The sequence below is a fragment of the Eucalyptus grandis genome, chromosome 1 (genome assembly GCF_016545825.1).
Source record: "Eucalyptus grandis isolate ANBG69807.140 chromosome 1, ASM1654582v1, whole genome shotgun sequence".
NCBI classification, from domain to species: Eukaryota; Viridiplantae; Streptophyta; class Magnoliopsida; order Myrtales; family Myrtaceae; genus Eucalyptus; species Eucalyptus grandis.
In genome coordinates, this window is record NC_052612.1 from 16,405,494 (window position 1) to 16,433,254 (window position 27,761).

Consider the following 27,761-nt stretch of genomic DNA (forward strand, 5'->3'; position numbering starts at 1 on the left):
CTCCGATCATTGGTCGGTCGTAGGCAGACATTCCCCATACGTTGCGGCAACATCGCATGTTGCCGTTTTACTTTCGTGTCGCTATCTTCGTGGACGAAGAAATGAGTCGTAATTGATTTGATGCCGTTTTCGCGATCTTGCATCGAGACCGATTCAATTTCCGACCTCGGTCCGACTCATTTTGGGCCATGCACGAATATATTCTCACGTTAGGAGAAAGTAGTCACACTATATCAATCGAAAGACATGATTTAGTTATTCGAGAAATCGGTGATTTGGACATCAATCTTTTATCTACTACCCAACTTCTATTAGGATTAAATGCATAAATATAACAAAATAGATAGTAAAAATGAGACCTCCGTGCCTTTTATCGATGGAAGTATAAGCCACACTCAAACAAATTTGATATTGAAATTTTTTGGTGACCGATGAGCCTAGTTGCATTTCGAATGATTGAATCTTGCTGTCCGCCACGAGAGGGTAGATCGAAATATGTCAATTAGATATTATAATGTCCTTTTCAAGTAGCAAGTATTGAACTACTTAATTAGATGGTTAGGCTTCTCTAGGCGTTGAACTTTAGAAGAACAACGGGTATAAGTGTTTAGTTAAACAAAATAATATTTAAATTCAGCCTTTCCCCAAAATACCATTAATCAAATTAATCATCACTAAATTCAAATTGCATATATTATACTCAGCCTGAGACTAATTATAGTCCTTGTGGTCGGCTACACTAAGCAAATGATAAATGTCGCGGCGATTTTTAGTATTTTCTTCTCTCACGCACATTGTCTTCTAACGGTTATTACAAAGACAATACATTAAATATTACGGAAAAAAAAGAATTTTTTAAAATATTGACGGCTTAAATAATCTATAAATGAGATTATAAAACCAATGTAAGAAGAGTATATCTCGGAGAGGTCGCAACTGGTGACGACCTCTTGATAGATTCTTCCCTTGTCTTCTCAAATTCAATGTTCTAATGGCAGATTTTGTCTCTTTCGATGTGGCATCATGTGTGTATTTTCACCTAATTTTTTTTAAAAATTTTTAAGAAGGTTTAATATTAAATTGAAGCTGCTCTGGTGTGGTAGTAATCGAGTCTAGAATTCTTATATAGGAGAATGAATGATAGGTGCACCTGAGGTGGTAGGACAGAACGAACCGGTCCTGATAAGATTGGCTGGTGCAAGCCATGATCATTGCTCGTGGTGATCTTTTCACCTAATCCAACACCCTTTCGTGCCGTGTCTCAATGGCTTTTGTAGGGGCGTTATCATGAGCATTTCGCGATAAGAAGGTAGAAAGTTCGAGTACAAGTTGGCACGATATCAGAGTATAACAGATGGATATGATCGAAGGAGGAGACGTGGGAGGGCTTCTATGGTTTTCAGAGGGACCGATCTGCTGTCGCAACATGGCCAAAATGTCTTTTGTCATCTTGAGGGGTCGAATGAAATGCTGAAATCTACCCTTCCATGACTTGATGGCTATCAATGCATCGAAAGATGATTCCTTAAAAGGATAGAGGGCACAAACAGGACCCCCTGACTCGGCAGACCGCGAACCCGACCCCTCATGGATTTGCCAGGATCGGAGTAGTGGTTAAGGTGCGGTCGGACCGACCTTTCGATCGGGGAGGCGAGTCTCGCTCCATAAATCCAATGCCAACCCCCACCGTTGTTGATTCATTGGGGACTAGCTCATAAGAGTCACAGATGTGGCAACAGCCACTGAGAAGAATTGGGTTGCCGACCGACCCCGACACCCCGACAATATTGAAATGAAAAACTCAGCAGACTGCAGAGATTCTTCAATCTTCTAAGGGAAAAAGTGATTGAGAGAATCTTGACAAAGAAAATTTGAGACGAGCAGCAGAAAAAGTATGTGATTGCAAGCATTCACAATATGCAGCAGAAAAAGCAGAAACTCACGTATAGAAAGACCACTCTCCCCCACTCCTATGGAAAATGCATGACAGGAAGATACTTTACAAACATATTAAGTCATGGAACTTTCGATTTTGGTTTGCTTTTCTGTTCAATCTTGGATAAAGCACTGTCCGTCTCCAATCACACTGGTACGTATAGTATACAGCAGAAAGCAAAGAATGCAGATGATGACCACAGATGAAGGTTGATGCCACCCCATCTCTAGGGCCGCATCTAAGAGGAAGCAACTACAGATGAAGTTTCCAGCACCTCTACATCCGTGATGGTAGAAGAAGCTTTGCAGGCATGCAAAGTGGTGCATACGTCATTTGCTTCCAGAAATTGCTCCGCATTGGCGAGAACCAGTGGCCCATACTCGAAAACCATCTTCTTGCACTGGCGAAAGACATAACATGAGAAACCATTATAGTGGAACAATGGCGTGGACAAGAAAAGTATGACAAACTACTGCCTAGGAGAGACCCAATGCCTTGCTCAGATTAATCTCCAGTGTTAAATTCGAGTAAGCGGAACTTGGAGCTTTCTTCTGCTCTGATGCAAAACATACGAATACAATGCCTCCCAAATTCCAGTTGTTTTCTAGATAGCTTATTTGGATACCCTACAAATTTGGTTTTATCTTCTTTGCCTCTACATAAAAGCTATTTTGATCAACACCAGTAAGTTTGCTTGTAAAAATTGACTATTGGTTTGACTCCCATAAAGGAGGTGAAACGTTTTTCAAAATGCGAAAAATAAAGAGAGAGGACACTGTTTGTCCCAAACAGACATCGCAAGTAGTCATATATCCTCTCTTGTTGGCATTTCGCAGATGTGACATTCAAGAGATACCCAGCAGAATTGACTGATCTCCTCCAGTCAATATCTACTAGAGCATTTCACTTTTGGTTAACAATAAGGAGCTCTGAATCAAAGATCTAATTCTAAAATAAAATGGACAACAGCCAATGGCTAGTAGCTACTAAACAGAAAAAAAAGTCTTATGCATATAAAGTATGAACAATCCTCACCTTCTTCGCATAGCTTTCCATGGAATTACAAGCCTTGAGGAGAATCTGAATTATGTCCATCTGATGAAGAATTTTTTTCATTAGAAAAAAACGAATTCAATAAGGGATTGTTGGATTTGTTATAAAAGAACTAAAATTGAACTAGACATTCCTTAAGAGTTTAACCTCGTGCATCATAAATTGCAAGAAAATTGCAGCACTAAACACTACCGAGAGTTTTGGCCAAAAAAGACATGGCAATATAGCAATCAAACCCTTGCACTTTCTGTTATAAACAATTTGTGAAGTTCTAGTATATTTTTGCAATACAACAAAGAATTGGTCTTTAAACATTTTCATATATACCACAACACACAACAAAAGGCATGGGAACAGTGTCATTGACGATGGCCTGAACATCAATGTGATGACATTTTCCGTTCCATGGCTCAAACTGTAAGGCTGGCATTCAAAGTTTTCAACTGCCACTATGGAAGCAAACAAACCAATGGCATTCAAAGTTATCTAACACACATGCTATTCTTCGCATTTGGTAATTTGCCTGAGACTCCTATTGCATAAGTAAAATAGCACATTGGAAAATTTCAATGTCTAATTGAAGCTTCAACTTTAAATTATCTAATGAAACAGAAACTTGGCTGGCACAAATGGAGATGGAAACTCTTAACAGTACAATGACAACAAAGAATCATAAAAAATCAGCTTCTCTATTTAGTGAAGGAAGAATAAAAGACATAGATGAAGAACTATGAAGAAAGTCATGCTTCTCTCATTGAGTCCAACCACAGAAGCGACACAATGTTTGCTCTTGATAGTAAATATCAAAGATTTTTGCAGGTTTTCAAAAAGAAGTCTTTATGAATTGCAGAAAGTTGTCTTGCTTCAAGAAAATCTTTAATGAAGACTCAAAATGGTAACTACACGTCGGCTTACTTTTAACTTTGGTAACTAACTGATTCGCAGGTAGAACTCAACACACACCTAATGTGGTATTGCCATAAGATAAATCAATTACCCATAAACTTTGCATTCACTATCACAATTGCATACGCAAGCAAACAAGGCATGAACAATTATCAAAGCAACAGTGATTAGTCTAGATGCAGATAAAAAGCAGTAACCTGTGTGTCGGGGTCTTTCAATTTATCCAAGACTTCTGAGACAGCATGATGGCACAATTCACAGCTATCCTCCCGAAGTTGTGAAGAAAGGAACACCTTTTTTTCACACAGGTTGACCTTCCTACAGAACTCTTCAGGTTCTACTGAGGATACCTCTGAGAAGAAGAGAGTAGCATAGGAGTCGACCAAACTGAGGCACTGCAGATATATTGACAGACAAGGCTCAGTGTCCATGAACTAGAGAAATGGAAGGAAAAAAATGCTGAGAAAACAACTATTCTGTCACCAAATTTATATATTCTATTGAGGCAACATTCCACTATTGTGTGAATTTCAACTTTTCACTTCAGGAAATTTAACCAGACATCAATTTCACAGAAGACTGTGCTCTGCTAACACATAGAGGCAGTTTGCTAGCTCTATGCTAGAACGATATCTATATTATCTGCAAGTGATGAATCAGAAGACTTGATCAAGACTAGCAGTTTCACTTAGCTGCCAATCACCAAGCACACAGTTTGTCTGCAAATAAGAGGAAAATATCTTGAAGGGCAAGAACTAAATCAAAGTTTGAGCAACTAAGATAAAGCTAATTCAGAGCTCAATCTCCATTGAGTAAAGTCAGGAAAAGCTGTGGAAGTTCAACACTACAGGTAATAATCCGTCAGAAATGAACGGGAAAAGTGCGCTAAAGATGTTCCAAGGACATAGCTACCGCTACCGCTACCACTGTCATGACTGAGCAATAGGTCCTTAAGGATGATCTCAGACTTCCCATAGGCTTTAGAGGTCAAGTCAATTGCAAACATAGTAATTGACATGATCAGTGGAGAGACAAAACACCAGGCTGGAACTCTTTGAATGCGAGACTGCATGATCTTAACCCAGAAAATCCGACAAATTTGAGGCCAAGCACAACAATGAAAAATAAAATTGTTGTGCAGAAGACTTGGCCAGACGAGGGTAATAGTCAAAAGGAAAAACTTATGATTTTTGGTTGCTCACCACCTGCATCAATGCTACTTTCACATTTTGATGTCACAATGCAACTTTATGCAGATAATTAGACTATCAGCGTTGTAAACCTTTTGTAAGGACTCCATTTATTTTTATTGAAGCCTTCTTCTACCATTCCAAAAAAGAAAAAAGGAAAGGAAAAAAAAAGGAAAGAAAGAAAGAAAGAAAGAAGATGAAGATGAGGATGAAGATGGAGTAGAGAAAATAAAGAGAGACCTAGAAGATCCAAGGTGAAAACATGAGGAGAATAAGGCAAAGAAAAACTTCATTGTCCTTGTACAAAAAAATAGCTAGAATAAGGGAAGAACAGTACCTCTTGTTCAAAAGATGCCAGATGGGAACAACTCTTATGAAGAAGTTCAAGAACCTCAGTCTGGGTTTTATTGTCACCAATGTAATCAAGTGCTTGAGCAGTGTACTCCTCGCAAAGCATGCAGACATTATCATTCCTCAAACCTTCTCCTGAAAGATGAACTCCCTTCTTGTTAAAAAATAAAATGTCATTCCACAGCATTGTCTTATAAGTTTCAGCAACTAGAATGAGATGCCTTGCCAAAGAACACCCCAAAAAATGAAAGTTACTTTCATAGTATGATAGGAGGGACTTAGTCATGCTAACTGCAATAAACGTTGAATGATTAACCAATAGCCTATGCTTCTACCCTTTGCAATATACTAAAGACAAAAATAACAGGAAAACTGACAGCGCTCAGACTTTTTTTTCAAAGAGAACTGCATCAGTAACACTAAGGTTAATACCTACAAAAGAAAAATTGATGCTAATACATATTAATTAGCAAATTGATCTGCTTAAGTATTTATCGCTGAAGGCATCATTACTCAGACAGAGGTCTGTGGAGCTGGCACCTCAAGCAACATCCATGTAGTAATTGCTCAAAGCAAACTCTACATAGTGAACTATAATATCAAAGAACTTCTGGACAGAAGTAACCATACTGGTGTATAAAGCAATGACCTGAGCATGTACACATTCTAATTACATAAATAGAATCCTAGCAATACCACTGAAATACTCTTAAGTCATGGAAAACAAGTCTTATCAGCTTGCATTGATATCAAATGAAAAGAGTGAAAATTTGAGGCCTGCAATGCTACCTCAATCAAAGTGAAAACAGAATAAGACAGCACAGGGAACAAAAAGATTAAGCACATAAGTCCCAACACTAAGAATCAGATACCCATGAGTTGACTATGCTCATAACAGAAAATAAACATCTTCAAGCAACATAATGAACAATGAGTACCTCTCACAATTGAGTGAGTTAGTTGTCTAGCATCAGAGATGAAGGTTGTGCTCCACAGAAGAACAAACAAAAGACCTATTTTCCCCTCCATCGCACCTGGAGAACCAAATAAATTCAAACCACCATTAGCATCCAAGATGAAACAATAACATACTATGATAACTTTGAATGATCATGACTCTATCTAAGTTTCAAAGAATTCGACCATCAAAATGTAACTGCACATAACAAGATGCATGACAGCTTAGTTTAACTGCAAAGCCAAATTCAAATGCAATGACTAAGTTTACTGCAAAAGGCTAGATACACGTGCAATGACAAAGTTAACTGCAAACGACAATATTCAAAAACAACGACCTAAGAATTTTAATCATCTGCACGTCTATTTAAGGAAAGCCTTTATTTTTTACTATTCTTCTGTCCATTTCAACTACAATTATTCTTATTGGGTCTTTTCCTTATACCTGATATATTCCCCAAAAAGAGAATGATCCACGTTGTATTTGCAGCAAGGGAGTTGAAATAAACTGGACCCACTATGGCCTATTAATAAAAGCATGGTTTAAACAACAGGCACCATCTAGGGAATGATATCATTACAACATCATCCTTAACAATCGTATTTGTAATGTCCATCCAATCCAAGTCCCATGAAAAATTGAGTCTCTCCCCAGGCAAAGTCTACTCAACCACAAACAGGGAGGAAAATGTTATTTTGGAAAAGTCAAGCTAACTCCAACTCTTCACATGGTCTAAGCAAAAACAAAGCACTCGGTACAACCTGGCAAGTCTTGCAAATGGATACTGTCAATTCAGTTATAAGTCACACAAACAACGAGAGAAACCCAAGGTCGGTCTTGCTGAATTTCAATCAGTAAACTGACTGGAAGTACTAGAACAAGATTAAACCGACAAAACAAGTCAGACGGAGCGCAAGAGCATCGCAGTTTAATCATCTTCTAACAGATATCAGACGACAGAAGACTCCAGTTGCTCAACACCTTAACTATCCCCTGAAAGGCAAGCTTTAACCCCAGCGGCAAAACAAACCAACCAAATCAAACAGGAACCAGGATACTTTATTCAACCACACAAGCTTCTGAAGCTAAAAAAAAAAGGAGGAGACCCTTGTTCAAATCCTTGATTTCGAATAAGAATTCACAGTTCTAGCCCATACTTCTCCACGAAGCAACCTCAAAATCAGCGAACGATCAAACCACGGCTCGACCCGGAAATCCCCCGATCACCCACATGACGTCAGGCCTAGGACAACCCATAAAGCCGAAAACCCACGACAAGAAACTCTCGCCACAAACGAATTCAACCGACATGGACCGCGAACCCGAAAGCCAACCAATCGATGGGAAAAAGGCTAAAGAATCCGACTTTCGCTTCCGATCAACCAAAGGGTGCTCAAAACCGACCGCGCAAAGACAGCCAGACGAGAGATTACCTTCGTCCCAGGAGCAGAGATGCGACCGTGCTTGAGCGAGAGAGAGAGAGAGGAGCGAAGGGAGGACGGATTGCTTTGGAGTGCTGAAATTGCCAAGACGGAGGGAAGCGTGATTTATTGTTCCATCGATCAATCGCCGTATCTTTTAGAAAAAGTCGCCTCCAATCAGAACGCAAGAAAATAGTTTTTTTATTTATTATTATATTTGAATGATGTAAGGCAAGAATATTATTTTGGCTTTTGTATACGATTTTTTTTTTTTTTTTTTTTGGTTGGATAAGATTTTTATTTTAGAGGAAGTTAAGATGAGAAGACACACAAAGTGGGTTCCTACGGTGAATGTTCGACTTCCCACCTAGTTATCATCGAACCATGAAGGTCAAATTGGCAAATCTCAACTGATTAGGTCATAATCATGTCGTCACGATCTTTTTAACATTAATCATATCGAATTTCTGAAATCTATCCTCTAAGCATTGATTATAAATTTCCGAAATCTTATCAAGTTTTAAAATCATCACGAAATTTAAAATCCATCAATTTTTATGAATTCTAAAAAATATTTACTACCCTATTATTGTAATAAATCTTCTATAAAAAAGAAGAAGCACAGTTCTAATTATTGAGACATTCAACGTTACAATGTATTACAATATGCATGCTCATCTTGATATAACAAAATACTAAGATTTAATGACACCAAAAATAAATTGCAATGGTAGATCTACTTCTTCTCATCAATTCCCACATCTAAAGGTAAAATATTTATAATGAACAGAGAATACTATAAATATTTCAAATGCAAGGAGGTTTACTTCATCACTATCATGCAGGGAACCCTGTATTTTCTTACAACGTACTCTGCAAACGGTACAGCTGTATGATATAAGGTAACGTGAAAGATGTTCAAAAGACTCCGAAAGTAAGATGTTCAGTGGATTGATTTGTGTGGAACTTGGTCACCAGGAATACGTTTGGAACCCAAGCGACCAAGTGAAAGCGAGCCTGCTCGAAAGCTTTTCGGCTAAGCAGGGACGCAACATGGCCGGCGACATTGTGACAGTGAAATCTGGAATAGACAATCGCTAGCGATTGACAGTTTGCCGAGTTTCAGCGAAAATTCGGCGAGTCGTCGTCTCGGCCTGAACGGTTCAATGCATGACAGTGCAGACAATCGTTATGAGCACAAACATCATTCGGTACTAGATTTCTTAAATAGAAGCAAATGCAAACCGGATCATTTACAAATCTGGAGTCATCACCAATCCCCACCGTGGAGTCTGGGGACCCAATTGCATAAACCAGCCCTAGCCAAACAAACTAAGATAAAATAAAAGAGGACAGAAGCCCGAATAGCCAGAACGCTAGCCAAAACGGGAGTTAGAACAGAAACTGCAGTTAGCGATTGACTAATTGAATTCCCAACATCCATTGGTCTAATTAAGAAATGGCTTCGGCTTTTTCTTATTCTGCTTTGCCAACAGCAGCGAGAACCGCGTGAAGCCAAATTTCTTCCTCTTGGCCGAGAACTGCTGCTTATGACCACATTCCTCTCTAGGCTTTTGAGAAATGGGCATGTCATTTTGCTTGCTAAGCATTTGAGCCAGCGAAACCTTCTGTTTCACAGTGTCCTTCCCAGACATTTTCCCTGATTCAAACTCTTCAGCTAGAAGTAGCTTCCTGCTCAGGATTTGTCCAATGGAGAGCGTCGGCTTTAGAACTGGTTCCGACACCTCAATGTTGTCCATATTCAGTTCACCCGCTTCAATAAGGCGGGAATCTCTCCTCTGGTGAGAGGGGCCAGAAGTCTTAAACTTGGTCGAGTTATGCAGGGAACGTCTTCTGCGACCATGGTCAGACCTCCATTTCCGAAGAGCCTCCTCAACTGCAAGCTTTCCGCGATTAGCAGCTTCCACTCTAGAAAGAGCTTCTTCTAAAGCCTTCTTGCTTATTTTAACTTCCTCTGTTGCCTCCTCTACCCTGTTTAATATCTCTGTTTTAGAAATATTTGCTTCATCGACTTGGAGCGTCGCGCCCAGTACTCTCTTCTTAGATTTTTCTTCTGCTTCACGAGCTTGGGAGGTTAGAAAAGAGTATTCTTCAAATGTAAGAGTCACTACATCTGTTGAGCTCTCACTCCTTGATAAAGCCTTAATTTCTGCGAGAGCAACAGCTTCTGTTGCTTTAGCAGCTGCCCTCATTTTCCGAGCTGCAACCAACCTCATCTCAGCTGTTCTAATTTTAGTTTTCGTCTGCTCAATCTCAGATATGGCTCTCTGAACCTCGAGCTTCGCAGCTTCTGCCACTATCTTGAACTGCTCCGCCTCAGAGCTCAAGCGATGGAACTCCCTTGTAAGAGCAGAAGGGCCATCAGGTGAGTTAGTTTCTGCTTCTTTTGCTAATTGCAGCTTTAGTCTTGTCTGGTTTAGCTCTTCCTCAAGTGAAGATATCTTCGACGAGTTCTGAGTCAATCTCACCTGAGTCTTCTCAAGGGAAAGCTTTTCCTTCTCTAGTTTCTTATTTAGCAAATCAACAGAGCTGCGGATATCGCTGAGATCATTAGTGGTCCTGGTAAGGTTCAACTTAGCTTGTTTCAGTTCCATTAGGATTAACCCTGGGGATGAAGGACAGGAACCTGAGCCGCTCAGTCTATTCAGTAAACTGCCTTCATAGTGGTTTTCCTTTTCAGCTTCATGTTCTATAGGATCAACAGTTCCGTTGTTTGCACTCACCTCAAGTACGGCATTCATTTCGGATGTTTCCTTCTGAAGCTTTGCTTTAAGTTCTTCAACAGTTATTTTTGTCGATTCCAACTCCTTCAAGACATCCAAAGTCTCCCGCTCCTTTACAATCAGATCCTTCTCCAGCTGTGCCGCCTGCTCTTCCAGTTTCGCTACATCAAACTCTTCCCCGTTCTGTTCAAAATAAGAAAGAAGACTAGCCAATTTATCAACCACCCTTGTTTTCTCTGTCTCAAAAGAATTAATGGACAACACCCAACATGGAAGACACGATTCGACATGCATGTATCCGTTCATTAATGCAACAAGCACACATGCGATGCATATTCCCAAATCAGAAAACACAAAACAAGGTAGCTTATTTGCACATACTACAGGCCAAAACGAAGGGATAAGCATCCTGCAGAATTGAAAAAAAAAGGCCAACCGGAGCAAAAATCCAGACACGAAGAACACCATATTCACTCCAACACTAAAAAAGCAACCCGATTACTCGATAGAAACTCGCAGGCAAACTGGGAACTAAGTCAAGCCACGACATGCAAAAAGCTCTGAGCAGGCAGTTCCCACAATCACAGCCAACTTGAAACGATGAAACTGATCAATGTGCATCTATGTCTTGACGAAATCGGTCGCATTCAAGCCATTTTACATACACACTCATCAACTCCAACTCAGGAGCTAGTCAACCGTTCAAGTCCAGTCCAACCATGATCTCGTGGCTCCTAAAAACAAACACTTTCCACACATTACCCCAAAACCATTCGCGCCCACATCAACCAACAACAGCAAAAACAGAGTACATATCAACTACATTCCCCAAATCAAGCCCAAAGTAAGCCCACAGAGAGAGAGAGAGAGGGAGGACCTGAGACTCAGGGCACTTGAGAAGATGAGAGGGCTTCCAGAAACCGATCCCGCCGAACCGGCTCACCGCCTCCTTGACGGACTCGAACGGGGCCGACGTGTCGATCTCCGCCCTCGCCCCTCCGGCATTGCCGAGCTTCGCGCCGGCGTCGGCCTCCCCGGCCGGCTCGGGACGCAGGGCTAGGGTTTCAGCCATGAAGGAAAGGAAGGAAGGCAGGAAGGAAAGGAAGGAAGGGAACCCAACAACGAGAGAGACGAGAGGAGCAAGAGGACAAAATCAAGGAGTCACGGTCACCAACGATATCCCGTTCACCGATGTCCGCGAGCAGAGCAGAGAGTAGGGAGCGAGCCACGGCAAGCAAAGAGACAAACCACCATTATAAGACAGGACTGGTCCAGTGTCCGTTGGGATTCCTTCCCTCTTTTCCTCTGCCGAAACTGCCCCCGATGGGAGCGCGGAATTACGGGGCGCTTCGCCCCGGGCAGAGGCCGTAATTAGAGCGGAAATGCGAGGCCGAGGTCAAGGGCGGGGAAGGTAGGCGTGGGAGGTGGGGCCCTGGGGTGGGCCCCGCGCGTGTCCGAAACGGGAGAGACACCATCATCGTATCTTGAATCCGACAAGATAGAGATAGAGAGAGAGAGAGAGGGTTTTTGCAACGGCTAGCGCACCCCCAAAGGCCGCGTCAACGGCTAGCTAAGCCGGGATCTCTCTCCTTTCTGCGTTTTGACCGAGTCGCGCGCGCGCGCGCAGGGTCAACGCCGGTGTCGTTTAGGACTGATCGAATCGAGGGCATGCCGGAACCTGAGTATAACATGCATGCTGGTTTGTTCGGGGCCCGGAAGGCGTTTTCCTGGGCTCGACGTGATCGTGCCACGGCTGATTTACGATGCAGCTGTAAGTACAATGGATCGGTCGCCCATAATGATCGACTTGTGAAGAAAACATCGTACCTCTTCTCTTCTCCAAAACTTTTAGATTTTTTTAGACTTTTTGTTAAATATCTATCTACTTTCTTGTGAGTTATTTTTATCTCTAAATACGTGCGGCGAATAGAATGGCCACATCTGGTATTCTTTAGAAATATCTAGGAAGTAGTTATAGCTCCTTGTTAGACCTATAAATAGCCAATAAGTGCCTCCATTTGGGTGTGCAGTTAGATACTAAATGCTTGTGCAAGAATTTCTCATGGTCAATATATTTAGAAAGTGTCTCTAATAAAAAGAGTGTTTTCATTAAAGAGTTACTTAAAGAGGTACTTCTTACATCCTGTAAGTGAATTTACAAACTTAAAACTTGACAAGATTTGTCGATATATATAAATGAAGCCACCAAATGATTTCAAGAGTAAGTCTGATTTAGCCAATATGCAATTTAAAGATAGCACCCTATGATTTAAAATAAACACCAAGAGCGTGATACCAGAAGATTGAAAATTTTGTTGCAAAGTGGCTACTTGGTAGCCCTAGCATACTTGAGCTTGTTTGTGAAGGCGAAAGATGGAAAACATGCACATTCATTTATGTGGATGATTTGATCATCACCATAGATGTTGTAAAGTGCATATATGTAAAATCAAAGCCAAACTATTGGTGTAGGTTTAGATGAATGAGCTTAGAGAATTGAAACAATTTCTAGGACTTGAGGTTGAGCAAACCAAAGAAGGGTTGTTTTTATGTTCACAAAAGTATGCACAAGAATTCGTGAAAAAGTTTGGAATGCTTGATTACAGTCAACAACTACGCCTATGGAATAAATATGAAGTTGTGTATAGTCGAAGGACGACAATTAGAAGATTTAATTATATGCAAGCAAATTGGTGAGTAGTCTTATCTCCCATATGATAACATAGCTTGACATGGCTTTTGTAGTGAGACTAGCAAGTTGGTTCATGGAGAGACCATGAAAGCCTCACCCGAATGCAATCAGAAGAATACTAAGGTATGTGAAGGGTGCATTTAATCCAACCAAAAAAAGGGTACATTTGATCTTGGACTCTTGTGTAAGAAAGAAGCATTGTGTAAGGTAGAGCATTGCAATGCCAAACTTTGCTGGAGATCATGACACAAGTTATCAACTACCAAGTATATGTTTAGTCTATGATTAGTAGTGGTGTCATGATGCAATCAAAGACAACTAATTTGTGTCATTGTTTACGACAAAAGTTGAGTATAGAATAGTAACTTAAGAGAGTAAGTGACCGGTACAATTGATAGAAGATCTTCATCAATCGCTAAACTATGTGACATGACTATATTGTGATAATTTATCAGCCATAAGCTTGATAGAAAATCTAGTTTTTCATGTAAGGAACATGCATGTAGAAGTAAGTACATCAAAACAAGTGATCAAGTTAAAGATCTCTTCAATAAAGGACTTAGAAAGTTTGAAGAGTTTCAAAAGCAATTTGGCATGGTTGAGAGAAGAGTAGATGTTGTGAGAGAGTATAAAGAAAATGTTGCAACTCCTTTCTTTTCCAAAAATTCTAGATTTTTTTAGGCTACTCCTTAAATATTGGATATTTTATCGTAAAATTTTTAAGCAAAAATGTGTGGCTAATAAATTGACCACATCTAGTATTCACTAGAAACATCTTGTGATTTAGGAAGATATTTTTCTCTAGAAATATGTGGTTAATAGATTAGCCACATTTAGTATTCTCTAGAAACATATAGGAAGATATTTTCTCTATAAATATATAAGAGGTAATTACATCTCTTTGTTAGGCCTATAAATAGTCAAGACGCATTCCCATTGGGTGTGTACTAAGCTCCTTTTTGTGGCTGAGTGTGTGCGTAAGGGTGAGCATCAATCTAGGTCAACCTTGGATCGACCAAATCCATGGGTCTTGGTTTTGTTCCCAAGAGCACATGGTCAGGCTTGGTCCTAGGACCCCTGGACCTTGCACTATATGAGTTGATCCTCAATATTGAGAGTTTAAAGTTGATTCAACCTGGACTAACTCAATACATAATATATATTATATATTATATGCATTTATCTACTAGTGTCTCCTCCTTTTTTCTCCTCAAGTTTGTCGTGTAAATTAGAAAATAGAAAGAAACCAAATTCTAATTCAAAAAAAAATAAAAAATAAAAAGCTTTCTTCACTAGCTTTAGCCTTGCTCACCTGCCTTGGTCTCGCTTGCCTTTATTCATTCATCTCATCACTCGCCTTTGTTCCCTCACGTTGCATGTTCGTCATTATGGTTTGTTGCTTTTATCAAGTATAAATTACTTTTGTTACCTTATCTTATATTTATTTATAGTTTGGTTGCTCAATCCCGCATTATGTCTATTCTTTTAAGCAATACAAGAAATGAAACAAAAAATAATCCGTTTAACTTTGGAACTAGACTAAACTCATAAGGTCAATCTAATCTTCAGTCCCAGGCTCCACAGAGTCGATCCTCAGTCCCAAAAATTGAGAACCAACACTATGCCAGTTGGTTCCTGGGTTAGGTGCTGGACTAGTCCAACCCACACCATACTCATCACAATGTGTGTTTGTGTGTGTGTGAGAGAGACATTCTCCCAATTAATATTGTGAAAAATATCACTAATAAAAAAAGGATATTTTCTTTAAGTGAACTTTGTGTCTTTCTCAATAGGGGCGCTCTACACCGAAAAAGTTAAAATAATTGCAAAGGGCTGATGGGGACGCTCTATGCCACCGAGAGAGCAAAGCTCTTTTTTCAACGTTTAAATTTTGTATTAGCTTGGATAGATAAAGAGTATGAATTGTCTAGAAATTGTTCATAGAAAATCTCCCATTTAAACCTTCAAGCTTAACAAGCCTACAATTAGGCCTAAGTTATACTCGGTCCGAGATTCTCTAAACATGTTGAAAGATGAGTCGAAAAATGTGAGAGGCTGTTTGGTTACGGTTACACAAATAATTTATCTGTTTTTGAAAATAAATTTGATTTTCTCGTGAAAACACTGTTTGTTTGGTTGTGGACAATTTAGCTATTTTAAAACAATAAATTATATAGTTTAGTATTTTGAAATAAAAAAGTGATTTTGTTTATCTTGCTATTGTAATATTTCTTTGAATTTAATTTTCCTTTTTATCTGGTCCTTGATATACAGAACGAAAAATACACGGTCTATTTTTTGCACTATGTCGTATTTGAATATTAATATCCTCATTTCAGTGGTTAATGAGTTATCTTTTTCAAATTATAATCCATATTGAGGACAACAAGTAATTCGAAATCGCTAAATTGGATTTTCATTGTTATTACTGGCTATTATATTATAGTATATGAGAGATAAAACCATCTGGCCAAAAAAAAATATGAGAGATAAAATCATGTAATAATAAAATAAAAAAAAAGTTTAATTAGTGGTTAGACATGACAAATACTGTTAAATGATAATGATGTTAAATAAAAGCTTTTTATTAGACTTAACCAAACATCCTTTTTTATTTATTGAAAAACGTCTAGATAAGCTAAAGCCAAGTTAAATGATTTTAATTATAGATGAAATGAAAACAAAAAATAAAAACGAAACTAAACTGCCTCTAAACTTTTTTAATAGACAGATAGTGGAACTCGCTCTGCTGGGGGTCTCTTTCTCATTGCAAGGGGAAAAATCAACATAAAATGAGGAAAATGTGTCAAGAAAGAGAAGGCAAGGGGCCAAATTTATGCATTCATTGCTTCAAGGACCACTTCTAGCCTTCAAGGTGATAGCCAATTTCTGCATTGATAGTGCATCTGGTCGCAGTAGGGCCCCTCTTAATGGAAGCAATCTCTATGGTCCATATTCTATTACAAAATCATTTCTATTTAGGTTCGCCGTAGCTACACGTGAACCATATATAGCATTTACACTAAAAGGAAAAAACATATGGAAATGTCAACAATGATTTTGTGAGACCCATGTTAGAAATTAGAAATTTTGACTTAAACTATTTAAGTGGTGGAAAATTACATGTATGTATGAGTCATTAAACGAAAAGCTGCACCATCAATGAGCCGATGCTTGAATGCCATGTTTGAAATTTCAAACACAAGAATTTCAAGGCTTTCGTCTACTTTTAGTACCTGAACTTGCTTATTCATTATGTCATGAACTTGAAAACACTTTGACAATAATGAGAGAGTTTCGCACATATTTTACTCTCCTCGTTTTCGATTGGATGTCGTTATGGCCCTAGTCTCAACAACTCTTCACGCCAACAAGATGGTCACATGGCATCATTGTGCATAAGTTATCATGGCGTGGCTTATGATGATTAATTACTTGTACTTGAATTAATTATCTACTTTAAGTATCCCAAAAGTAAAATTGTCCACCTTAATGTAGAATCTAATGTAGAATCCAACACAGAAAGATCATATGCGAGCAAGGTTCATGTTCGACATTTATTTTTTTTTTATTTTTTATAAAAGAAACCTTACGGAGTTTGTTGAGTAGCTAAGCACTTGGCTCGAATACGACAAACGTTACGATCAAATCATGTCTCTCATTCAAAGTAACCTTGGTGGCTGCTTTTTCTATTTTGTCAATGGAGTCTTATCCGATGTAAATTGATAGGATGGTTTATATGCATTTGTCGAGCCAAATGTTCAAGTATCCTCTATTATAAGAAAGAAAGATATCTATAATGAAAAATACAATGATAATAATGATTAATTGGAATATGGTTGAGTTGGTGTCAAGCATCCGGTCCTTGTTTTGATAGAGATTTATTCCGCGCTTCATGAATCCTCGCTGGCAGGAGGATCACGTGTAGGTATATTTATACATTATATGTGTCAAGTCTTGTCAATAAATTACTATGTATACTTAAAAGAGGTTTGATTTATATTTTTTAATCTTGTCTTGTGATCTTATCATGCCATTTTAGACCGGATATAGCTAGAAGCACACGGTGCTGAAGAAACCTCCCGCTATTTAATTTGGCCATGGCTACATTTATATCCTATGGTCAACTAAAGAAGGAATGGTCGAGAAAATGGCTCAACGTATGAAAAACTAGGCTCACCCTGTCATCAAAGCCCTTAGATGGGTTACCATATTGACAGATCTTTAGACCAATGAAATCCTTGCAGTGTTATCGTTCACATCTTTTGTCTCATCTACTTCGCTCCATGGTCATGTGTGACTTCACCATCTGGTTTGTCCCCGCCTTAAAGAGACACCAATGTCTCTAACTCTCTTTCCTCTCTTTATCATCTCCCTCTCCTCCTTCTCCTTCACACACCCTCCTAAAACTCTTTTTGGTACAACCGCATTTCATCACCAAACATGTTCAATGGAGGCTCAGATCTTCCTCAAAAGCCTTTCCAGTTAATCAAACAAGACGACAAGTTCTTTTCCAGGCTGCTCTCCAAGGAGAATTCCGCTTCAAACCCGTCATTTAGGGTCGACTATGGAGGCGTGTCCAGCTCGGTTCCGTTCATGTGGGAGACCCGGCCTGGCACGCCGAAGCACCCCTGTTTCGACGACTCTCTACCGCCCCTAACGCCTCCTCCATCTTATTATTCGAGTTCCAACAAATATGACGCATTCCCCCAGAAGAAGTGCTCAAGATCTAATCTCTTGCGGGTTTTGTTCTTAAAGACCAGCCTCAAGAAACCGAAGGATGTGGCCAATTCAACTTGCTCTTTCCGCTCGTCGTCATCCTCGTCCTCGAACTCGTCAGTGTTTGCCCCTATGACTCCGACACGGAGGTGGTTCTTGAGTCGAAGGTTGATGTCTTGCGATTCTAGCATTGATGCTGAGGATGAGCACGCTGGATCTCCACCTACTTCCACACGGTGCTTTGGAGGCAGCAGGAAGTGGCGCAGCTTGAGCACCCCTGGTTGTTACCGCTGGTGAAACGTGGCCGGAGATCGGTCATTGTGCGTCGTTGCTTGGACTTTGTTCGTAGTGCTTGCGTGTTCATATACATGAAATTATCATCTCAATTCTCAAGAATATGTATTGTGTTGGAGGGTTTTCTAATTATTATTTGGTCTTTTTTGGATGTGAGAATGGCTCGATCTGCCATCGTCAAAATAAGGTGGTGCGATGAGTGAGTGCGTGTTATGGCATTGGTCAGCTTATATATCATTGAATTTTGCATCAAATCTTCCACAAAGATAAAGATTCTTAACTAGATGTCAACAAGATAATTCTTTGGATATCTTCACAAGACACTTATCTACCCAAAAACTAAGTAAGGTCCTAATTTAGTGATAAAGCCCCGAACATCAAGAAAATCTCCCATGTAACGTTTATAGCTTGCACTCAATCAAATTGCCTTCTTTTAGATACATGTCCAAGCATTATAGCAGTATAATATTAATTGATCCTGGATTACAGGTAGCACGATATAACAAGCTTTTTTTTTTTTTTTAGCTTTTGCATTTGTTAGTTAATGATCGATTTTTCCATCCTTGGGAGCAAAACAGTTTGGAGTCATGTCATGTCATGTTTTCGTTTATAAGCCAATGAAGTCACGTCACATTAAAGTTTACAGTCTGTTGGCAAATGAATTTGATTGGTTTACTGAAGTGTAAGATTTGGCTGGCTGTGTTTCCTCCTTTCAAGGTTCTTTTCAGTGTCCGACCAAAAAAAAAAAAAAAAAACAAACAAAAACAAAAGGTTCTGTTCAGTGCTTTTTGTCCTCCATTAGTATCGACAACAGCTTCTAGGGCACGAGATAGAAGTTCTACCTAACTTACTTTTTTTTTTTCCAGCCAAATTCGACCGACCGTGCTTAAAATGTAATATTTTGCCATTACCCTCTTCAACTTTTTAATACCCTTCATATGATTCGAATTCAATAACCTAAATACAAACACTTATCATTTGCATTTCTTTAGCTCTATTTATTTCACGAAAAATAAATGATTTGTAAATTTCAAAAAACGATCGCTTTATTCTTAAAAAAATGAATAAATAAAAATATTTTAATTGTTCACAAAAGTATTTAAACATAAAATGCTATCAATAAAAAAATTGATTTTATCGACTAATTATTTCAATGGATATAAGTGTTTATTTTTTAAAATATTTTCTAAATCTTTCATTTTTCGTGAAAGATATGAAGCCTCTACCCTTAGTCATTTTCTTCGCATTTTTTTTGGTCAATTATAATCTACTTATATTCTGACACTTACTCTTAGAATTTTGTCTTACATTTTTATAGGCATGGGAGTTAAAATTTATATCTGAAACTAAATTGTCATTATTCTAACTCCTCTAAGAAAGTGGATATTGGAACGCTCCACCTCCTCCATCCCATGTGAAAAGGGTGGGAAACACCAATTGTTATTTTTTTTTTCCTTTGCATTTAAAGCCTTGGAAAAAATGATCATACAAGCTTGAGGCATTGAATTGATGAGAGATAATTATCGACTACCCCACTCCCATGTGCTCTATCATTAAATGAATTGATTTGTTGTCTTTTCTACTTGGAATAAAATTTATATCTGGATTTGGTCTTGCTCTCGGTTCAGATTTTGCTAATGAGTACCCTTAAGATATTTATTAAACGACCAAATAGGAAAACGATTTGTAGCTTCCGGTTCACCACTTCTCAAGTCATGTGTACTTGATTTTTTCATTTTTCGAAATATTTTTTCCTTACAAAATATGCTTAGAAAGTCTTTTGAGCCGGCCACTATCTGTTATTTTCATTTTTCAAGTGAAAAATGAGAACAAAACAAAAATAGGGTTTGGTGTCTTTTAGAGTCAATTTGTTTTGTGAAAAATGAATGGTTTGAAATACATTTTCCTAAAATGATCGCATGTATTTCTTACAAAAATTAATAAATTAAATTTTTTTCTAAAAAATATTTGGATATAAATTGTTGTTGATAATAATATTTTTTTCATTAAAAAATATTTCAAGTAATATAAGTAGTTATTTTAATATATATATATATATATATATATATATATATAAATTCAAAATATTGAATTTTTGTGAAATAAATAAAGCCATGATCTCTTCTATTTATTTTAATTTTTTTGTGTATTTAGTGTCGGTGGGGGATATACATAGGGTTGGTCGGTGCTGCCCCATGTTAATCATCAATGAGAATGGAGGAGAGAGGACAGGTGTAGGTTCCTCTCCGGACATTTAAAGTCTTTGCATTGGAGTCTCTGGTTTTGGATCTTTCGGCTTAGCCTCTTCTTCCAGAGAGGACCTGGAAAAAGGAGTTACATTTAAGTCCAACCACAAAGTGCAGTCCTTGTCCGATCTCTCTCTTTGCCAACTAGTCGCGGAAATAGTCATCTACCAAAAAGCTGGTTTTATTTCTTTTCCAAGATTAAAAAAATAAGAATCCGCAAGTTGGGTCCAATGTAAGAACGTGACTTTCGTTTGGCTCAACTTTGGGGAAATAGCTTTACATTTCCTCAAGTATCTTTGAATAAATAAGCATTTTTTTTAACAAAGAATAAATGAGCATTTGGTGAAGGCCAAAGTATTTGGATACTCATTTTGGTACATATTTTGTAAAGCAATTTTAAGGTAAAAAAAAAAAAAAAGAAAAAACAGAGGAGAAGGTGCAGAGTGTTGAAGAGGGTGAGATCGTGGGGGAGGTAGCTTGAGTTGTTGCTAATGGTGGCGCTAGTGGCAGTGGGGAGGTGGCTGGTGGTGATGCCTCCTTGCCTAAGGTGGCGGCTAGGTTGCACGACTTTATGCAAGGCTTCTCGACAGCTAGATTTGACCATCGGTGGCTGAGCTTTGTCGGCTAAGCTCCGCCGATTAAGGTCTGTCAATTGATTAGCAAGTTCAAGGAAGAATATGATGAATAGTGTTTTTGAGGGCAAAAGAGGAAAACACGATTATTAATGAGGACAATATTAAAAAGAAAAATAAGTCATTAAATCCTCATATAGCATTCTGAAAATGCCAAAAGCCCATAGTAGATAGGGGCCTCAAAAAACTAAATTAAATGCATTATATTTTTTCTCAAGAGACTTTAAGGTTCAATGCCTCGTGGGAAAATTGAATCAAACAAGGAGTACTATTGGAAGATGATGCATGTTTGGATTGGATAGAAGGTATGGAACCGATTTTTCATGTTTGGTTCTTGACTTATCTGGTCGACAAGGTTAAATTTAATAGACCCAAGATTTACCTGCCTAAATTTTGGGCTTTCTTGGCATAAAAACTACTTCCAAATGGCATTCAGTGACCCTTTTGTTCCATCCGTCATTCAAGGTTCAGATTTCAAAAGGATGAGTTCCAATTTTTAAGCTCATGGCAATATAGAATCCACCATGTCAGTTTGTCTTACATTTTTGTGTTAGTGTTCTTCATTTATGTTTTCATGCAATAAATAAATAAATAAATAAATAAAGAATAAGCAATCAACTTGGGTTGGAAAGCAAAACTAAAATGTGTCGATTTTCTTGGAGAGATCCCATATCGAAAATTTGGTGTAGTGTGGAGTAATTATCAATTCATGTTTAACTCAAATTATTGAGTGAGGTGGATCTAACTAAATGATGATCTCATATTGAAATTTCCTTCAATGAACTTTGTAGGTGAAGATGTAGGGCTTGTAGTCTACATACAACACATTATGTAAGACTAACTTTTGAACAACAAACGTGACATTATTAATAAAAGCAAAAATAATCTTTAAAATAATTTAGACTAATCAATCCAATCAAATAGTAAATTTGAATTTTAGAATAGCTAGTGCTCTTACCCATGTTTGAGATGGATTTTATCCTTAAAAGAACATTAAATAGTAATTAATTACTATAAATAAATCTTCTACTTTTAAACATTCTATTTTTCTCAATATGATTGTGGATTATTCTACTTCCATTTTTATGTATTCGCATTTTTATTTTTATTTTAAATTTATTTCTATCTTCTAATATAAATTCAACATATAAATATATATTTAGTTTTTATATTTATTTTATATTTTAGGTATATTAGTATAGTTTAGTAAATTTCTTCGAAAAATCAAAAGAATCAGTATTAAATGTACTTTGAATTTCGATTGATAAGAGGAAGTACCGAAGAAGATTTTGATGCCTCACCCTTTGAAAACGAGGCTCGTGACTGACCATTATATCAAACAACCAAGCCAATGCTTTTTCCTTAATGTTAGGTGCCTCCCACTTTTATCCAAAGTGTCGACAGTTCATTCCTCATCAATCTGCGGGCCCCCAACTATAACAATCATTTTTGTTTTTTTAATTGGCAATTCTGTACTCTCAAATACTCATCGAGAAAGTTCTAAACAAGTAGTTGATGTGCCAGCAAGTCCTACGAGCGATGTCGGTTTTAGGAATTGGGTTTTCCTTTCATATAATTTAGATAGGCAAATTACTAAAAAAGTTCTAAACATATTATATTGATGCAAATTCGATTATAACATTTTAATTGGACGAACTTAGTTCCAAATCTTTTTACATTTTGTCAATTGAGTCTATTCAACTAATTTTGATAAGAAATAATTGATATGGACGTTAACCATTCTACGTGACAAATGGTATTGACGTGAAATTTTTTTAATAGTATATGATTTTTTTTTATTTTATTTTTTTATTATTTTTTTTTTTTTCCTTTTCATTTTGGCCAACGCTGGGCCCTTGTAGGTTTGGGTGAAGGCCTTTGGGCTCTCCCCTGTGGTTGGTGGGGCTACAAATGCTCTTGCCCAAGGCCTTCACGGACCTATTGGTCATAGGCAAGGTGGCCCTCATCTAGATTTGGTGAGGGCCTAGGTGAGGGCCAGATTTGGTGAGGGCCTAGGTGAGGGCCTGTAGGCCCTTATTAGCCAAAATGAAAGCAATATATATATATATATATATATATATATATATATATATATATATATATATAACTTTATTATTTTTTTAAATTATAAAACTTGTTCACGTCAATGTCGATTGTACCATGTGAGACGGCTGTTGTCTACATTAGTGATTAGCAATTTATTGCCAAAATTAGTCGAAATGACTCAATTGGTATTTTGTGAAAATGGTTTAAGACCAAATTAATATTAATTCAATAGGTGTAGAACTTTTGGTATTTTCCCCAACTTAGACATGTATCTAACAAGATAACTAAAATATCAACCAAGCGTTTACAGTAGTTAGACAAGTAGTGTAAGGCTTAGTCTTAAGTGGTTTTGAGAAGTCCTAATCTTGATTCGGTTCTAGTGGTTCCTTAGTTTTACACAACGTCAGTTATTTACTTGTGACGGAATGGTAAAGACATCTACCTAAAACAGGTAGAAGCTTAGAAAATTGCTGAGACAGGAAACATATTTGGGTATCGGAATCGACGGAATTTTTTTTGGATTTTTGGTTGGATTATGCCTTACAAAGAATGAGTTTGGATTGTGACAAACTGTTGTAAGTATCCAATATATGTAAGTCCACTGCATCTTGATCATTAGATCATATAGGTCTCATGTGGCTCAATGATTGTCAAGTGGGTTTGAACTAGAAGAGGTTTAGATAAGGCTAGTCTAATATCGGAGGTGGTGGACTCATGCAACGAGGGCATGGACCCGAGTGGTGAGCGGCAGGACTTGGCAGCCCCAATAAGGAGTGGATGACGAAGAGGAAGTCGCTGCGGCGACTGCAGCAGATTTCCTGCAGAGTGGTACAGTGGCTTTTGCATTCGATTCGGGCGGGAAGAAATCGTGGCCATTGTTGCATTATGTGGTGAAGACGGTGCGGCCTTGCAAGCAGCAGCTTTTGCCTCGGATAATCTTGTTGAAAGGCGTTCAAATTTCTTAAGAATACACTAAACTATGTACTCGTGCGTGAGATTATTTCAAGTTAGGCCGAATATAAATGGTTGCACTTTCATCCAATTATCAACATGTTCTGTCATATTTCATATATTGATGTGGCTTGGTGCACGAATTGTAGAATTGAGATCTGACTTCTTGTTTCATAGTTGAGTAGATATTTCATCTGAGTTAAAAGTGAATGCCGGCATAATTGAGTCTTGCTTAAGAGATACAAACCAGACTAGAATATGTTAATCCTCCGTAGGAGCTGATTACTCAGGATGGTGACACCATGACAGGACAAAGACAGAATCGGCGAACAGCTCTGGTTTCTCGAGTGGTAAACGCAATCCCTAGCGAGAGGAGGAGCTGGCAATGATTGGGCAGTAACTAGCAGCGGTGCGGTGGAGAATGGCTGTTGACAACGAACAATTTGAGGCCCTCAAATCTAAATCGAGCGGGTATTACAGAAACTAGGAGTGCCCATACTGCCACTCGGACTTGCTTTGAATTAATTGTGGGGCGCGGAACATGGATTGGGTAGGGCATGTAACTCCAGCAGATCAGTCAGTAAGTGTAGTTCATGGAGCTCGAGTGGGAAGCTTAATGCGCAGCAATGGAGAAGGAGCTTCAAGCCGATGTGCAGGAGCAAGTGGCGACAGGTAATGTGGTTCAGGACACGCATGGTACAGCATATAGGAGTGACGCCGCTGCCACTGGGACAGGGATTGGCACCGCCCACACCATGAGGAGGTCAGAAATTCTTACATTGTAAGTCATCGGTGACAAAAGGTTCTCACTTTCATTACGCAGAACATCTCTTTAGCTACGTGTGCTGTTCGAATGAGCATGATCTTGTTGTGCATAGTCACTTTTTTGAGTTGATGCTCGAATGCTTATGTCCAAGTCATTGCTGGAATGACTAGAACTGCAAGATATAGTTGATGCCGGGAGGAGATGTGTAGAATGACATGTCGGTTTCCGTATTGGGATGAGCGAATGGAAGGGGGGATATTCATAGTGAAGGGTTGGAAATGGAACTGAATAAGTTTTTGCTCAGCGGAGATATTCTTGTTCAGACGAAACCGACAGACGCTGGTTTATCACGTCTCACGAGCACATGATCAATGTTCAGATCGCTGCTGATCACAAAGTCGCAGGCCGATGATAGTTGGTATCATGCCGTACGGATGGCTAATGATAAGCCTGCAAGAAAAGATCAAGGGGCAGGCTAGACCGTCCCTAACGAGCCTTCCTTCGATCAAAATTCTCCTAAAACATCCAAACTAGTGGGAACCACTTGAGATCCTGTCGCTGCGCTAGAGTTATTCTACTCTGTGTCGCCATTCGTACGACCTAACATGAACTATATACTACTTGTGTCATTGCTATGACTGTATCCTGATAAACGGTACTTGTTAGCAATTAGGGGAAACATAATTGCTTCATGGCTGGAACTGGTCTATCACTTGCTTGCAGACATATATGCCATTTGGTAAAAACTATACTTTATAAATGATTTTTGCTAATTTTTATTTTTATTTTTATAAAAAGCCTCAAACTATTTGATAGTGAAACTCGATAGCTGCGGCTCGCCAGCTGCACGTCGGCAAATGTGGGAGTCGGAACACAGAGAGAACTCAGATTCCTTGTTTAGAAGACAAGTAACTTGGTTCTATGGAGAAACTTCAATTTACACTTGAAGACTCTATTATCGAGGCACAAATGTACATTCTCTAGACAAAAGTTTCTGAAGAATGAATTACTCACAGCAACAAATACAATGGTACACTTGCGACAAATGCGTAAAAAAAAAGACAAAGAAAATCATGACGACTCGTTGTAATTTAATGAAATCGGTGGCTTCTGACTATCTCGAATTCAATTCAACCTCCGGCAATTCGAGCGAATTTGACCTTGGTTTCCGGTCAGTGGCTTGATATTTCCCATCCTGACCATCGATTTAGCGAAATCCTTCCAAAATGCTTCATAATCGTGGCTATAGCTCTTCACTAGCTCGAGTGCGGATTCACCAGTTGACAGTGCCTGATCAGAGTGAAGAAGGCCCTTCTGGGTCAACAGGTTATTGTAGTACAATGTGTCGAAACGCGCTGGCGTGGGATCTAAACTTGCGAGGTTAGAGTCGCTTCCTGTGCGCGGGCAGTAGGACCGGAGATTCTTTGCGAATGCCTGGTTGATGTTGCTGTCATTGAATGTTCTATTCCTGAAAGTAAAGCACTGTGCGAAGCCGATTGTGTGAGCGCCGCTCAGCGCGACCAAGTCCTTGACCTTCAGGCCTTGTCTCTTGAAATTGTTAATTAAGGCGGGTAAGTCCATGTTCGGCGCAGGGATGTCGTTGTTTGCCGTCGTCCTGCTCGCCGTCGTCGAATCTCTTCGTCCGAGTCGTACTTTCCACGAAGGCCCTCCTAACTGAAATATGAAAGAAGTTAACACCTAATTCGGATTGGCAATGTCTTACGGCGCATGAAAATCAACTAAGCCAATGATGGTCTCCATTTAGATTTGCTGATTAATGGTCATCACGGGATGCAGTAAAACTAGACGTACCGCAACGACAGAGTCACGAGCGGTGACAGCCAAGATGTCTGCACAAGAAACCACGGGATGTCCACATACTCTGTCAACCTCCGCCTTTATTTGGTCGATCACTTCGAAACCTCTGGCCGAATTGTTATTAGGAGCCGCGAACTTTTCACTCTCGATGGTTGCGGTTGAATCCAAGAGTATCGACCCATCACAACCCTGCATCATTCGACACCCAAACATAAATCAATGTTGGCAAATGTTGTGTTACGCTGAATAGTAATCACTATTTTTGAGAACAGATTAATGTGAAAGTTAGCTGGCACATATATGTCTTACATTGACGAAACAGTCGTGAAAGTGCAAGCGCAGCAAGGAAGCGCCCATGCGTCGCTCTTGCTGCACCGCCCCCTCAACGACGCGCTTGATGGCAGGCAAGGCTTGAGGGCAAACGTAGTCGTAGAAGTATGGCGTGAGGCCATTCTTGTAAGGACGAGTCGAAAGAGTTGAGGCCGCGAGGGACAAGATGAGAAGCGCTTGGAAGAGGGTGAGAAAGGCCATGTTTGGCTTTGAATCCTTGAAATTGCACTGAGATTACGAGTAACTTTGCAGCAGGCAATGGTGATTTGAACGCTGCTTTTGTTGTGAGCTTCTGGGCTGCTCATTTGTGTACTTATAGGAACTAGGAAGAGAGAGAGAGAGAGAGAGAGACTTAATCCTTAGGTTATGGTTGATCTTGTCGTGCAAGAATCCATGTGCAAACATGCCCATTAATGCAAGAAACGAGTACACCTTCGTACCTGAACTGGTCGTGTAAGATTAATTCTACAGCCGGCGCCTCGTGGTTTATTGCTCATACGTGGTCAAAGGCCTACCTAATCCACATCCTAGCTTTGGTAATCTGGGTCCCACAGAAAAGGGCAAATTTTTCTTAAAAATGGAAAAGTTCTTTGCTTCTACTTGGTCAAACCTCGACTTGAAGAAGAGATCTTAGATTTTCTAAGAGAATAAGTCCAGTTATCCTAAAAAGTTACTAAACTGTATCTGCCGAATTGATGTGGATTTGTT

At 39.0% G+C, this 27,761-nt stretch overlaps 4 protein-coding genes across 4 annotated transcripts; 1 reads left to right on the forward strand and 3 right to left on the reverse strand.

The window, feature by feature from the left end:
• Positions 1 to 1,918: 1,918 nt before the first annotated feature.
• On the reverse strand, positions 1,919 to 7,984 carry LOC104431447 (prosaposin). The gene is made up of 6 exons (XM_010044105.3): positions 7,828 to 7,984; positions 6,375 to 6,470; positions 5,423 to 5,571; positions 4,093 to 4,290; positions 2,972 to 3,031; positions 1,919 to 2,336 (listed from the first exon to the last, which is right to left on the reverse strand). Exons 2-6 carry the CDS (start codon positions 6,463 to 6,465, stop codon positions 2,175 to 2,177), a joined length of 660 nt encoding a protein of 219 aa, XP_010042407.2. The 5' UTR covers positions 6,466 to 6,470; positions 7,828 to 7,984; the 3' UTR covers positions 1,919 to 2,174.
• Positions 7,985 to 9,007: 1,023 nt separating this feature from the next.
• On the reverse strand, positions 9,008 to 11,807 carry LOC104431348 (WEB family protein At2g38370). The gene is made up of 2 exons (XM_010044025.3): positions 11,437 to 11,807; positions 9,008 to 10,742 (listed from the first exon to the last, which is right to left on the reverse strand). Exons 1-2 carry the CDS (start codon positions 11,629 to 11,631, stop codon positions 9,264 to 9,266), a joined length of 1,674 nt encoding a protein of 557 aa, XP_010042327.2. The 5' UTR covers positions 11,632 to 11,807; the 3' UTR covers positions 9,008 to 9,263.
• A 5,732-nt stretch (positions 11,808 to 17,539) lies between these two features.
• LOC104431244 lies at positions 17,540 to 18,576 on the forward strand. The gene has a single exon (XM_010043939.3). It carries the CDS (start codon positions 17,695 to 17,697, stop codon positions 18,265 to 18,267), a length of 573 nt encoding a protein of 190 aa, XP_010042241.1. The 5' UTR covers positions 17,540 to 17,694; the 3' UTR covers positions 18,268 to 18,576.
• Positions 18,577 to 25,924: 7,348 nt separating this feature from the next.
• Positions 25,925 to 27,323, reverse strand: LOC104453595 (peroxidase 70-like). The gene is made up of 3 exons (XM_010068202.3): positions 27,033 to 27,323; positions 26,718 to 26,912; positions 25,925 to 26,579 (listed from the first exon to the last, which is right to left on the reverse strand). Exons 1-3 carry the CDS (start codon positions 27,252 to 27,254, stop codon positions 26,031 to 26,033), a joined length of 966 nt encoding a protein of 321 aa, XP_010066504.2. The 5' UTR covers positions 27,255 to 27,323; the 3' UTR covers positions 25,925 to 26,030.
• Between the last annotated feature and the right edge of the window lie 438 nt (positions 27,324 to 27,761).